The sequence below is a fragment of the Alligator sinensis genome, unplaced genomic scaffold (assembly GCF_000455745.1).
Source record: "Alligator sinensis unplaced genomic scaffold, ASM45574v1 scaffold216_1, whole genome shotgun sequence".
Taxonomy (NCBI): domain Eukaryota; kingdom Metazoa; phylum Chordata; order Crocodylia; family Alligatoridae; genus Alligator; species Alligator sinensis.
Genome location: NW_005841868.1, coordinates 4,256,636 through 4,272,396, shown reverse-complemented (window position 1 = coordinate 4,272,396; position 15,761 = coordinate 4,256,636). Strand labels below are relative to the sequence as shown.

At 40.9% G+C, this 15,761-nt stretch overlaps 1 protein-coding gene across 1 annotated transcript in view; it reads right to left on the bottom strand.

Moving 5' to 3' along the window:
* Positions 1–12,504, bottom strand: part of HORMAD2 (HORMA domain containing 2) — a 29,333-nt gene extending 16,829 nt beyond the window's left edge. The window contains 10 exon segments of the mRNA XM_006016825.1: positions 892–978; positions 981–1,042; positions 2,062–2,129; positions 3,923–3,949; positions 4,738–4,758; positions 6,531–6,567; positions 7,582–7,645; positions 10,839–10,983; positions 12,019–12,107; positions 12,475–12,504. Coding sequence (XP_006016887.1) covers positions 892–978; positions 981–1,042; positions 2,062–2,129; positions 3,923–3,949; positions 4,738–4,758; positions 6,531–6,567; positions 7,582–7,645; positions 10,839–10,983; positions 12,019–12,069 — 562 coding nt within the window. The 5' untranslated portion in view covers positions 12,070–12,107; positions 12,475–12,504.
* Between the last annotated feature and the right edge of the window lie 3,257 nt (positions 12,505–15,761).

The following is a 15,761-nucleotide window of genomic DNA, read 5'->3' as shown; positions in this document are numbered from 1 at the left end:
GAGAGATGTTAGACAGCCTTTCAGGCACAACATGCCTTTCCCCAAATCTGAAAACAGATGTGGACAAGCAGCTAGGAATGCAAGGAAGGGCATTTTGTGCCCATAAGCTTGCCTAATGTCTCTCCCAACCACAAAGTTAGTTCAATAAAAAGTATTTCACCACATAAATTTTGCTTTTTGTGTGTTCCCTTAGCCACCATGGCTGGAACAACACTACAAAAGGCAAGGAGATCACAGAGTTATACCTGGGCAGCAACAGGTCAGCAGAATTAAGATTCTGGTTGAGAAAGAAGAAGCCCAGTATAACCTCAGATCATAGAGTAAGTTTGTGAGTTGGGTCAAAGAAATTAATTCCTTCACTTGCAAACTTGCAGTGATTTAATGATCCATGGGGAACTTCCTGCCTGTTGTGCAATTTGTCATAGGCTCATATTCCAGTTAATCCCTTACAGAAATAGTAGAAATTCTGTCTCTAGGTTTGTTATAAAAGAATAGATGGACTCAGACTAGATGATGATAATGATCCCTTCTGGCCATAAAATCTATGTCCTGAGTGCCTTTGATCTGGAAGCACTGAGAAATAAATTTTGAATTATGCCACTTATACATTCATTTTCTAGAGTTAAATTAAACTAACCTAGCACCTTTGCTCCTCACACTACAATAAAGAGAAAGGATTTGTCCCTTCTGCATTACACTGCTTCTTATAGGGATGCTGGGCCCTTTATTAAAAGGTACATGCCATGACTTTCATATGGAATGGCACTATATTTGCATGGCATCTCATCACTAAATTCTAACATTTTTTATCTTTGTTCTCTCTTTTATGATGCTCATGGGAATTAACAGGAAGGAAAAATTTATCTATATCACATTCTATTTTCTACTTACCATCATTATAGTAGAAGAGTTTCATGGTCAGGGTAATATCATTGGGAAGGGGTTTGAGGTTCTGCATTAAGAGGTACAGTTTACGTTAAAGAGAACACTGGCTTTCTTAATCTCCCCACTGCATACCACATTCACAGAGGCCATTTTGTTGCTGTAGCCAACACAAAAAGAACAACAGAATTATTTCCGATAGTCATTAAATCTAAGACCTAACAAAAAACATGATGTACCCAGTGATGTATCTTGCCTGGTCATACTATAGGAACAGTGCTTTTATGCAGCTTTTACATAACAGGGAAGTGACAGAGTCACAGTGACAGATAGCATGAAAAAAACAACCAGTCTTGAGCTAAGTTGTACAAACCTTGTGACTAGGGCCATAAACTATATTATACAAGTGTCATGACTCACTTGTCTGAAATGACTGACTGAACAAAAACAGCTACAACAAAAGTGTCTTTCACCTGATAGATGAACTTCTGAATGATTTTCCTTAAATGAATGAGGAGATTGGGTGAGAATCACACACACAGCGGATTCATCACAGAGACTACTGCCAGTCCATCTTGCAGTTTTAAGTGAATGGTCTCTTTTTGATTCCTAAGAAGCAAAGCTAGTCCAGGAACACAGGGTGCTTATACATGTGTAGCAAGGCTGCTCCAATGCACTGTAATTACAGTGCGTCAGAGCAGACTCAATTAATTGAGTCTGCTGGAGTAGGGTAATTACAGCGCTCCAGCCGACTCCAGCATTGTGTGTATCAGCGTCCCTATGCTGAAAAATGGAAGTGGGGCATTTTACCTAAAGTTTATTTGACAACCTTTAGTTAAAGCACCCCCACTGCCATTTTTCAGTGCAGGGACGCTGATAGATATGATGCTCCAGGTGCTTTAATTAAAGTGGCTCTCGGAGCTACTCTAATTAAAGTGCCTCTCCCACCCCGCTCATCCCCCCCACTCCTGGAGCATGTGTATAAACACCCACAATTTTCAAAAGTGCCTAAGTGGCACAGAAGCCTAAATCCCATTGATTTTCCATATGACTTAGACAATATCTACATATGTCACCCCTACAGTGGTACCTTCAAAGTCAGTTTCCTCTTTAATAAATGCTTCAATGAAACATGTTTCTTGCTGAGGCAGGGTTTCAGATATAAAACAAGGCAATTACCTTATGATGTCCATCTGTGGTCTGCCCTTTGTGTACTTGAATTTGAACTGATACAGCTCAGTCACTCTCTACAGAGATCACAAAGGGAGCAGAAAAAACAGATCTTGCAGGAATATGCCACCACAGCAAGCCCAACAAATATTCAGTTAACACGGGGATATCTATACTTTCTCATTCCTATTCCCATCCAGCAGGTAAAGTTACTAACCAGGTTCCGGTCTGAACTCAAAAACACCGTGCACTGATTTTTATCAAGTGTTCTTAAAAAAGCAAATACAAACTGAGTTTGGGGCTAAGAAGAAAAACAATGAATTCCAGAGTCAAAAGGTAGTTTTGGGAAAAAAAGCAGAAACCCTTACTATAGACAGGCATGTGACTTTTTAACTAAAACTCTCACTAGTGACGCTCCTATTTTCTGTCACTATGGTTTGTCAGTGGAAAACTGGAAATTTTTAGTTCAATCAAACTTTTATGAAATTGTTTTTACAAATATTCCAATTTTTTGGTTGAAAACCTGAATGACTTAAAACAGAAAAAAATCTGGTCTGAAGCACTGCTGCCACGTCTCATGGGAGCTGTATTTCAGTCAGCCTGTATTTTCCTATGTGTTGGCTACAGTCAGCCTAAATATGATGCACTATGGTCACATAAGTGTCATAACACATGCCCTATTTTACAAAGGAGGGGATTATGGTACAGTGAGGGAGGTACAGTCCTACCAGGCAGAGAGGTGAATGCAGGTGGCACCTTAGAGACTAACAGGTTCAGAGAGGCACTGCCCTACCCTGCCTTTTTCCCAACTTTGGACTAACATGGCTAACTACCTTTCTATGGTGGTGAATGGGAGCATCAGAGACCTGAGCTCCAATAAAACTTAGTGGTGACATTTCAGAATGAAAACATCTGTTTCTGATATTTCACCAGTCTTTTCTGAGAGATATAAGAAATCATTCTTCAACTAGCTCTAGTTATGATGCATTTAAAGAAAATAGATTTGAACATGGTTTTGGAGGAAGAAAACTACCGTGAATTACAACTGAAAACTCAACATAGGAATAAGGATCTATCCAGGCCTCCTGGTCCAATTCAATGTTTATGATTTTTATAAATCTAAGCTGGACTAAAGAGACCAAAAGGAATTTGGGTGTCACCTCCAAGTAACATTCAAAGGGACTTGAACATTTATCTTGCAGCTTGGACATTTAACCAGTCTTGGCAGTCTTAGCCATGGGCTAAATTCTTGCTCTTGTATGAGCTGCATTGTTGCTCTTCTATGGGGGCAGCAGAACTGTACTGGGGAAGCAGAGATTCCACAGGCATCTGTCTGCACAGGGCAGATGCAGAAAAATGGCTCAAGGGGTACCTGCTGCAGTATGTCATCCACCATTTTGCGCACCACTTATGTCCCAGGCCTGAAGTAGCTCAAAAGTCTCCCCCAACCTCCATCCACATAAACAAATTTCACCTTTCACAATGACATTGAAAAGGTGGTGCATTAAGAAGTTATGTGCATCATTGTTAGCTGCTGCTTCTAGTCATCTGCAGAGGGGAGCAAGATCCTGATCATACCCCTTTTTCCTCTTAACATCCCCTCTTAAGGCCCAAGAAGCACCACCTGGTACAATTGACAGGACCATGACAGATGCCCAATGAGAGCACTTTATCACTATTCTGCCTAGATTCTGAACCAGCCTGCATGGTTGAAAGGAGCAGGGAACCTGGCATCTTGTGTCTCTTCCCCCTACCAAGTAGCCCTGTCAAGTCAAGGCTGGATTTAACCTTAGAAGTCCATTTTGAACTCAGTACAACTCACCCATGCAATCATGTCCTGCTCAGAACAGATTGTAAGACATTTCCTTACCTCTGTTTCCTTGGGATTAGTGTAAATCTGTTGAGAAAGCAGACAGAATGCATCTTTCTCTTTATTAAAATATAGCAGTGAAAAGTAATAAAATAAATTAACCCTTATTGTGCTTTAGCTACATAGACAGTCAAGTCTGCATATTGGATCTAAGCAAAGCTGTATCCATGCTGTAGCCTTCTTGAGGAAATGCAAGCTGCTGCAGGGCAAGGAAGAAAATGGGCACCATGTACAATGGGGAAGGACCCTAGAGTCTAGAACACCTGCAGTGTCTTTTCAAAGGAATGTGTCCAAAACTGGCAGTACAGCTGCTGGTGTACGATCTCAGAAATACGGAAGGCCTCAATAACAATTTGCTAGAAACCTAAGGGCTACAGAGTTTGTGACAAAAGTTTGTCTTGCCAGTGGTAACAAATAGGCAACTGAAGAGAGACCTATGGAACAAGGAAAGGGAGAGGGGCAGTAGCGTGTTTCTGGTTTGAGTGATGGCTGAAGCCCAGGAGGCTGTCATGATATAAAGCATATGGCAGCACTTTCATTTAGTGTCTAGTAACATAAAGCTGCATTTTGTGCATCAGAAATGGAAACAAAAGCTGTAAGCCCTTATGTACTCAGCCAGCCTTCTCATGCAGCCTAAGATAGTGTTCATCCTATTAAATGAAGCTTTTGCTTCACACTGCTTCCTTAAATACTTTAATCCCCCCTACTAACAGTCAGATGTCATATGGAGTCTTGGTTTGACACCTCAACCAAACTGCGGCAGGGGGAAAAAGGAGGTAGGAAAACATTTTATATTGACTTAATAGATGACTTACTGCCAGGACAGCCATATGCAACTGGAAGAGAAAATAAGAGTCTTGTCAAAATCTACTGAAATGAAAAAAATACATGCGTTCCACAGTTTGCCAGTCAATATTTCATACAGATCCTTGCCAGTTCAGATATATCTTGATGTAACATCAGTGACACCCAGTGGCCAGTTCATTTAGTGCACATCTTCCAAAGCAACTAACCTTGTCTGCCTATAAAATGTCTGCATATTCAGACTTGGTTCCCAGTGTTCCCTCTGAACAAAGCCACCAGGCTAAGTTTACACCAGTTTCATTCAAGTCCAATATCAGATTCTTTTTTACACTGTGAACCTCATTCTGAGGCTTTCCCTCCCCTTCCATTTAGCTAGGAGGTTTCAGCCTTTGCCCTCAGACATGAACCTCCTTGTAGCCATCTATACCTGCAGACTGCACTCCAGCAAGGGACTCCACTTGGGGCTGCACTTGAAAGCCATTTGGAAGTTTTGGCTAGACAATGCGCTAGCCCACTTTTTTAGTAAAGCAAAGAAAACACTTTCCTGGATCTATCCAGCTCAGGATCTTCTTTCTGATGCTGATGAGCCCCAGGTGCTTCAGAAGAAATTCCACAATGGACAATTATGGAATACTTGCTCAAAGGGAAGATTTTTTCCCTAACTCTCATCAATATTGATTCCTATATGATCTGGAGTATGAGGAGTAGCTCTTATCAATAATGGACACTCCTTCATCTACATGTAGGGTTCAGTGGCTAAGCTGTTAAGGCATCTTCCTATAGCTCCAGACATAATGTTTGAGCCTTGGCTCGAGACTTGTGCCAAAGATGCTCCCAATTGATCCAGATGCTGATTTAAGTTTAGTCAATGATGTGACACTGGCCACGCTATGCCCTGGTGTACTGTTGATTGCAGAGAGTGCTGATCCTTTACCACACTAGCTCTACGGACTGCTAAGGTCAGAAAGACCTTTGACCTTGACCATAATCTCTTTAAAGACGACTACTAGAATTGTCAGTTAGCTAGAGCTAGAGTTCACAGTATTTCAAATGATGCCAATGTCAATAGCATTGCCATTAACAAGCAATAATCTCAACAGCCCTGCTGATGAACAGTTCATCTGATACCGATGAGAATTATTCTGAAGTAGATGAAAGTCAACCTGATGAATAGTACTGATATAAATAAGAGCTGATGCACATTGTATATGGAGGTCAGCTTTTGTGTTACAATACGTAAGAGCTTGGATCACTTGGATCACTTGACAGTTTGCAGTGGTTCTGAAACTGGTTAAATAAGCCTTAAAATACAGAAAAAGAAGAAAATCCAAACTCAAGAGGGAGAACTGAGAAAGCTAGAGATGGTGGAAGAACAAGAGAAAGGAAGGCAAGCAAGAGAAGAAGAGGAAGAAGGAAAGCGGAAGCATTTAAGAACTTGGCACATGGAAAAAAGCGCAAGAAATATTTGCTCTGACAGAACTTGTATCCACACATTAAAGAATGAAAAATTCAGAACTCTGAAGGGAACCTCCCAAAGTGCAAACTAACCATTTTTAACAAACAGGTCTGGACATTAATAATAATTAATTCTGGAGCAGAGGGAGCCAGAAACAGTCACATCGCTTTCTCACAGATCAGAGCTCTACTGTATACTTGTACTGTATGAGCTTCTTCATTGAGATCACAGCAGAATACACATCTGAAATAAATACCCAGGAATGAACACAGCAGATCAGAAAACAGTTTTGCCCACAGTTTATGAAAAAAACCAACACTGTATTAAAAACATTAAATAAAAACTTACATAGTTCTTTTCTAGGGCATCAAAACAACCTTGAATCCTGCCAGGAAAAAATGTTAGTTGGTACCAAGTCACATCAGTCTAGGAGCAGGAGATGGAGTAGATGGAGTATATGTCAAGAATGAAGCAGTACAGAGCTGCTAACATTTTTGTCTTGTAATGGTACTCTTTTCATGGTAATCAAGCATCTCTCTGTCCCTCTAGGTGTGTGATCATAGTTTATATGCCAAGGTTCTGGTTCCCATTATCAGGCCAGCATTTACATCAGGTAGTAATGGCCAAATCTTTGGCCCTGTTTTGGCCCTTTGCACCAATGGATTCAGCCTGCTGGATATTCCCTTGATATAGCCAATAAAGCAAAGGACGTGGTTGAAGTGGTGCTATACTCCTTATTTTAAGATGGTAGGCTGACTCCTTATGGCTGCTCTAAACTACACTGGAACCAGTGCAGAACTGGCCCCAGGAACTGCAAATAGCTCTAATATAGACCTTGATGCTAAACGGACAAAGAACTGAACTTTTGAAGGGCTAAGTTCTATGTAACAGCTCCCTGCTGCTTAGGAGTCGTGCCATGGTTCTGAAGTGCATTTCTTATCCCTGGATAGATTTAAGAACTAAACCGTTCTATCCCCAGGTACCTAGGTACAACTTCCATAGGAGAGAAATACTGTACAGGCATCAAAGGAACTATACAAATGGGATCTGGCAAATATACATTCTGAGGAAAAAAATATCACAATCTTATTTATGCTGAGCTTTATCCTGGTCTTAACTGCTTGCCCATAGGCACCCGTACTTCAGGACTTGATCCTGCTCTCATTAACGTCAATGCCTTCAGTGAGAGAGGACCAGGCCTTCAGACTGTAAGTTCTTAGGAGAACATATTGCTTACATCAAGCATACATAAAACATTTATAATAAGTCAATGGGCACTGGCATAGCCAGTTCTACCACTGGGGCAGAAGGTTTCAGATGTAGGAAGCAGGGGCGCATGAGAGGACGAAATCTTGCAATTCTGCATAATCTTGTCTTAGTTTCATTGTTACTCACTCACCACTTGACTATCTGCAGTGATCCCATACAGCTTTTATCTTCTCGAAGGATTTTCAGACAGAGGTCTGCAAAACCAGAGTTAGCACAGTTAAAAAGCTTATCAGTGTTGGGCAAACAGAGTAACTAAACCAATCATCCTCCCTTTTTATACAAAGTGTTTTATCTGGGCACTTCCTGAGCTGAACTGCTGTTTTTCATTGAGTCCCAGGTGGGCTGACACACACTTACACTTGACTTTTAAAATACCAAAGGCATTTTCTCAAGATACTCTAGACTCTCACAGAAAAATATACCGGAGCAATGGCTTCATTTAGAAATGTTAGCAATTTATTTTCTTTTCCTACTAGTCCCTTGCCGAATACTTTCTTACTCTGGTACTTCCCAACAGCACTGTCACTTCTGGATTTTGTTGTTCACCAACACACATGTAAGCTAAACAATTGTGTACTGAATTAGATAAAGCTGTTAAACTTTCCCACTGTGCTCCATAGATCTCCGGTCCTCCATTTGCAGAATCTGGGAGCAACAAGTAGAATGTGTTTTTCTGAATTGAAAACTCCACACTGACAGGCCAAGTAGGAAGAAGAATTAATTAATACCTTGGGGCCCAATCCTGCAGCCCTTAAATCAGTAATTCTCAAGTAGAGTGGTGTAGCACCCTGGGGTGCTTTGAGATCCTTTCAAGGGTGCCATGAGATTCTGGACAATGTTAGAACTGTTAGGTATGCAAACGTGTTTCACAAGACAAACCTAGAGATTGCAAATAAACATTCATAGTGTTAAAATATTCTGACCTGCTGTGGGCTTCCTGAGCATTTTGCAATAGAAGAATTACTTTATTATTTTTCTGTAGTCAAAAAAACAAGGGAAAACTAGGAGCTGGCATTTTCTGAGCAGTGCCTTGAGTCTAATGAGGGGTGCCTTGAGTGCAAAAAGGTTTAGAACTATGGGTGCTTGTACACATGATGGGGCTTTAGTCCCCTAAATTGAAATGGTGCATTTTAATTGTGACGATTAAAAACTCAGCATTTCAATTTAGGGGCTTCCATCACTGTTATGGCAAGGGACCTGATCTTTTTTTTTCACAAAGCCTGTCCGCCTCTCCCGCAGCCAGAAGAGGAGCTGCTGGTGGGTTGAGTGGCCCCTGAGCTGTGGGGAGCCCCAGTCCTTCCCTCTACCCCCTGGGGCTTCCTAGATGGGCTGCTAGCAGGCTAGATGCTGCCCCAGCTTGAAGTCAGCACCTGGCTGAACCTAATTCTTCCCCAAGCCCGTGTACTGTCCCTGCTGCTTTCCTGCCTTCTGGGACTGCCCGGGAATGGGCTGGCTTGCCCCTGGGGCAGTGCGGAGAAGTGGTAGGAGGAAGGCTGGGTGTGCTGGCAGTCAGAAAAGACAGCGGGGATGGTGCACGGTGCGCTGGAAGACTGGGCAGGCCTGGAGGAGCTTGGGCTTAGCAGCCTTCCAGCGTGCCATGCACTGTCCCTGCTGCCTTCTCCAGCGACCAGCACACCCAGCTGCCCTCCTGCTGCTTCCCTGCACTGCCCCAGGGGCAAGCCAGCCTGTTCCCAGGCAGTCCTAGGTGGTGGGAAGGCAGTGGGGACAATGCCACCTGGAAGCCCTGGTAGTCTTGGGGAAGAGTTGGATCCAATGGGTGCTGCCTATGAGCTAGGGCAACCCCCAGCCCACTAGCTGCCTACCTGGGCAGCCCCAGGTGGCGCCGCCACCACAGAGGGAAGGACTGGGGCCCTCCGTGCCTCAGGGGCTGCTCAGCCTGCCGGCAGCTCACCCCCAGCCATGGGAGGGAGGGCAGGCTCCGAAAAAAAAAAAAAAGGAAAAGGATCAGGACCCTTGCCGCTTCTGCCTTCAGCCCGCCTCTCCTGCAGCCAGGGGGAGAGCGGTCAGATTAAAGCCTGCAACATTACAAGCATCTACATCACAAACCAAACTACATGGGGATGTAGTTTAGTTTGCAATGTAACAAGCTCATTTAAATTCTAAAAAAACCCTATACAAGTAAAGTATGATGCAATTAAACCACAAAAATGGGCAATTTTCGTCATGTGTATAAGTACCCACAATACCTTAAAGGAATGAATAGGCCAAATGTCAAGACTTTTGTTCAAAAAGGCATTTGAAAGATCTGAATCTGATGACAAAACTGATGGCCTTTCAGCAGTATCTAATGGAAAGATCAACGGGGCTATCTGAGATTTCCTGTCTCTTCCTCAGCAACTCATATTGAATGAGTGACTAGATTACTAAATGTGAGCTCTTTGGGAATATGAAGATATAGTACCTTATTTCAAGTATAAAGTAAGGATGATAAATATTATATTTTTCATATATAATACACATATTTTTCCAAAATTCAGTTGCTTGAAATTGGGGTGCTCATAATTGAGGAAATATAGTAACAGCAGTTTCTGCCACTTAAGCCTCGGCAGGAGAGAGCAAAAGTAAAGCTATAAGTCTTGCATGCAAAGCTCCATAGATACTGGCTTATGGACACTTTATTTCCCCACCCCCAACCCCAGCAGAGGCTCTCAAGGAAAGATCTTTTTTATTCATGCTACCTTTCAAAAACAAGATGAATGTTTTATTTAGGGGAGTGTGGTTTGCAAGATAATATGGTATGTTAAGTGGGTTTATGTATGGACTCACTTCCTTTCTCCCACTTACATATCTTATATAAATATAAAGTTGTAGCTGAATGTTTCCAGCTCTTGTTATCCTATCACAAGACTCTGGAAATCTTGTGTCTTCTTTAAAGCCATAGCTCCCAGTCATGAGTTTGCATGTAAATCTGTTTTCATTTTAAAAATACTTTTTAGCCTCTTGATTACAAAGAAAAGCTTGAAAAATGTGAACCAAAGTGGCTCATAAAAGTCAAATATAAAAAATGATTACTGTTATTTAAATCTACTGATTTTTTTAAGCCAATTTCATGGACTTTTGGGACTCACTCAGTTTTGGAACACTTGGCATTGGCAACTCAGGAAAGTGCCAAGTAATAAATGTAATTCTAAAGCAAAGGAAATACTGATAGAAATGGTTGTTAGTTGCCAACAGCTCTAGACTGTCTTTTGTACTATCTCACTGCCACAGGGGATTGTCTGAATTAGGACTGCTGGATAAGGCCTATAGTCAACAATCTTCCTACAAAAGACTGAATTTGTTATACATGTGAAGAGCATGGGGCTAATCTGTAAGTAACAACAATAATGATTAGACACGTGAATTCAGCACATACTCCAAGATTACCATCTAAATAGCAAGTTCCATATGAGCTCTCTGGGAACAGCCCTCTCAGGTATGTTATACAGGAAACAGAGATGGCCAGAAGCCTTTTCACCAGAACCATGGACTGCTGTTCAGTGGTAACTGTGTGTGGAAACAACACTGCTTCCTGAAAATAGGGCAAAGACAAAGATATTATTAGTTTTAGCTCAGTGCCAGGGCCAAAAATAGAGATAAGTCTCAGCAGGGTTCGAAGGAGGTCAGATCGAGGTTACTTTCCTATTTCTTCTGGTCTTCAAAGAGTATCTGTGACTCTGATACACCATAAGAATGTGCGGGCCAAAAGAGAACCTAATGCAAGGGAGCAGATCCTATTCCACCTATTAGACATCTAAATGGTATTTAGGAATCTAAAACATGATCTTTTTCCACACTGTTTTAATCCCTAAAAACCTTAAGGTCTTTACCTTAAGACTAAGGGTGGAATCCTGTTACCCGTTTGTGCCTAAATGGCCACTTTTCAGCTGTTTACATGGCATTTTTGGCACTTTTGTGACTCTATTACACCTACATTATAGACATACATGTGAAGACCAAGAATTTGCAATAGGCTATGTACCAGCCAGCCAGGTATGCAGCTGTGGAAGCATGCCCCTTATGGACATCTAAGTGCAAACCAATGCAAAAAAAACACGACAAAGAGGTGTGAGAAGTAAGTAAGGAGTGGGAAGTAAGCACTGACATACTTTTCCCCATTAACAACTAAGTTTCTTATGAAACTAAATATCACATAGTTTTAAAATCTTGGAAAAAGATTTATTAAAATTGAGTCTCGACCAGTTCACTCTTTCTCCTTCCTCAAATGGGGCTCTGTGCATGGCCAAGAAGTCTCCATCTTCTTTGCCAAGCACCTGTTACTTAGTATGTAGGTGCTAATTGACCCACAAAGCCCAATGTTGTGTAATGCATGCTGTATTTTCCTGGCTACAGTGAGGTGGAGACAAATGCTTTCAGACCCAACACAGCTACAGTGTGATCAGCAGAAAGGGACAGAAGGCTTTCTTCTCATTCTGCATGGAGCGGACTGCTTGCCCTGGGAGGGAGGCCTAGGATATGTAATCAAACCCAGGTTACTAGCTCTGCAAGACTTAGCACTAAGGCCAAAAACACAACTATTAATAACATTATGTCCCAAATCCTGTACCTTGGAGGTTTTATGTTTCTGTGATGTGTGTGAGAGCTGGGCAGTAGCCATTGAGTTTCAAAGAGTTGCTGTCCACATACAATTAGGACCTGCAGAGAGACAGGAGTTAACCACATAGAAAATATGTGATCATTGAAATTACTCGTAACCTTAAGCATAAGAATTTGTCTGCTAAGCCTCATTGCAGGTCTGAACACTCCTGCCAGAACACCTAAATGGAGCCAGATCAAAGCTGCTACACTCCAAAAATTCATATGGTGGAAGACTCTCTTGCTATTCACACATTGTCAATGGTACTGAAAATGCAAAGTCCCAGAACTGGTACATGTCGCTGCCGAGAGCCGCGGCGTGGGGTTCGGGGCCTTAGGAGCCCTAGTCGGCGGGCGGGTACTTGTGACGCTTGGAGTGGAATCAGGTATTCAAGCATTTTGATTGAACAAAAGATTGTTTACTTACACTGCTCGTACAGTGCAGGCCAGAAGCTTGCTTCGATTACGGTTGTAAACAAACTTGGGTCGGGCAGAAATTACAAAGTTGGTTTGGTCGGTCTGCAAATGTGTTCGGGGTGTTCGGGGTGTTCAAGCCGGCAGTCGTCTTACGTCTCGGGTGGGGGTGTGCTAGGCCCCCTTGGGTCGGTGACGGGGAGTCCTTAGTGGTTGATCAGGCCACTAAGTTCGCTCTGAAACGCGTGGAGTTTGCTAGGCTCCACAGTGTACTCAGAGTTCTCCACGAGGTGTGTGTGGAGTTCTCCAACTTGCACTACTGTAGCATTTGGTTACTGGGTTCAGGCATAGCGGAATTTTCCTCCATGACCTAGTTACTGCCACCAGAATGATTGACAGCAAAACTATGCCATATGTATCGAACCCATGGAATTTTTCTCTGGGCTATACCAATTCTCCTCTGGGCTATACCAATTCTCCTCTGTGCTATAGGCATCTAATTAATGGGTTCTGACAGTACACACGCAGGTCGCTTGAGAAGATATTTTTTAAAAACAGTTGGAACAAAAAGAACTTTAGGTCAGGCATTGGTCCACTCCTCAATACAGACAATAATATTATAGGCGGTGATGCCGAGAGGACAGAAGCACTGAAAAGGTATTTCTGTTCTGCAGAGAGATGTATCCAGCACATATGTTAGGAAACACAAAATGTATTGTTTGGTAGTACCTGCTAAAATTCAACATTTTCAAATCAACAGGCCAAAATAATTTAAAGGAGCTCTCTCAGTCACGTCAGGATTTTAAAAAATTTTGAAAAACTAGAAAAATTCCAAAGTATTTGAGGATTGCCAATATAACCCTGATATTTAAGAACTGCAGAAGGGAAGTGCAGGTGTTAACTTCACATCAATTCTAGCAAAAATCATGGAATGGTTTATTTTGGACTCTATTAACAGAGAACTATAATTAATTCCAATCTACTCTGTTTAATGGAAAGCTGGTCTTGTCTAACCAACCCATTGACTTTTTTGAAAAGATTACAGGACCGGTTGGTAAAGCATAACTGTATTGATGCAGCAGACCTGGATTTCTCCAAGGGATGTGTCAAAGCACTTATTGACATCTAGATTAAAAACTTTCATTACATGGAATTAGCAAGGCATACTAAATAGATTCAAAACCAGCTCAGTGACAAATTTCAAATGCAGTTGTTAAGGGAGAAACAGGACATTACTAGCAAGATCTCCAAGGCTGTTTCTTTGTCCAATGCTGTTCAGTATCTTTATAAAAATGTAGATGATAATATAAACATTGTGGATTCCTTTAAATCAAAGTGACTTATATCACTGATATCAATCATGATTCAAATCAGAAAGTAGAAAACATTGATGTATGTTGTTGATCTTAATTTTGTTTTGCGTTGGGCGTTATAGTTAGTTTCCTAAAGGAAGGTTCATTCTCATTGGTTGGTCACCATTAAAACATGTTGATTTGCAACTAAATATAGCCTTTACCTAATTTAGTACCTGTTGCTAATTAGAACCATCCATTATATCTATTCACATTTACTTAATTTATTTTTATAGCTTATTGTACATTTATTCAGATGCTTAAGTGTTACATTATGCAAAAAAATGAAAGTTAATGCATTTTTAATTAAACTAATTTTATTTGTGATGTGTCATGCTCTACTTACATAGGAATTCCATTAAAAATGTACAAAACCAGCATTTTTAAATTTTTTTTTATAGTTCAATGAAAACTATGCTAATTCTGCTAGATACATGAGAAATTGCATTTAAAAATAATACATTAAAGGAAGCATTAGTTGGGGTTAGTGAACCGAGCTGCCATTTTCTGGTTTCAGTGTCTTGCTGTGATCCTCTCCCATACCTTGGTTTTATTCAGAGGCTGGGACAGGAAAACAAGCAAACACTAAACTCAAAACATTTGAATAAAATATAAAAAGGAAAACAATCCTTCTCTGAACTTGCAAAAAGTGCTACTCCTCTCGAAAATCCTTCAACAAACTGGCGTCCTCTACTTTAGCCAATGATTTCTACCAGTTCAGTGGTCTGACTATCCTTTAAAACTTCAGAAGCAAACATGTACTGCTCTTTTTTTAATGTCATTTAAATTATTTTAATAGATTACAGTATTTATAACTTAATTAGGTTGCCATAATTTCAAATCTTATTTTAAATAAGTGTCTTTTTACAAAGAAACATATTGTACTTTCAATAAAACATTGTAAATAAAATCTATTTGTTTGTTAAATTATTTATTTTTATCCACCTTGACTATAAAATCTTTGCTAATACAGTCTGCAGCAGGCGGAAAAAAATAGTGAGACAGTAAATACTGTGGTGGACAGGTCACTGTTACAAAGTGATTTAAAATTTAAATCATTCAGCTAAATGGTCCCAGTCCAACAACATGTAGTTTAATAGAGCCAAATGCAAGGCAATATAGCTGGGAATAAACAGCATGGACTATGGCTCCAGGATGAGATGGGCTTGGAAAGCGAAAGCCCAGAAAAAGACTTGGGGTCACAATAGGTAAGTGTCTCAGCATGAACTCAAGAGTCCAGTGTTGTGGCTAACAAAACTAGTAGGATCTGTGGAGCCACAGAAAGGGAAATGTTGAAGGGAAGTAGGGAAATGATCTTGGGTCAGACCAGACTGGAAAGCTAGGTACCAATGGGTGGAATTCTGTTTCCTTAGATGGCAGCTTTCTAACCATGTAAGTGGCAAAGTCAAGAAGGTACAGGTTTAAACCTCTAGGCAACAAGAGTCTAGAACCTGGGTTTCCATATTTCTAGGGTGTGTCCTAATCACTCAGACACTGGAGTTAAAACATGAGAGGGCCTGCTCCTCCAATATCCATGTGGCCCACAGGCCACCAGCTACCAGCTGGACAGCCCTGTTTTAGACTGCAAAGCTTCCTAGATCAGTGGTCCTCAACCTTTTGCACCTTATGTCCCACCAACCATTTCGTCAAAAAACCTTGGTCCCACCATGATAAAAACAAAACCCCATTTTTCCCAAGAACTGTATTTTTACGTTTACATGCATTTTAATATTATATTAATCATTGATAGAATTTTTAAGGACATTCAAAATTAAAAATTGCAATAATTTTGTTGAGAATATTTTATTGTTATAATTGTAAAAAATAATAAAACTATTAGCAGAAATGAGATAATAATTTAGTCATTAGTGAGAAACCTGTGGTTGTGTTTCATTGGCAAGCATGTCGATTCATGCAAATTCAGTTCATTTAGGAGCCCAAATATGTC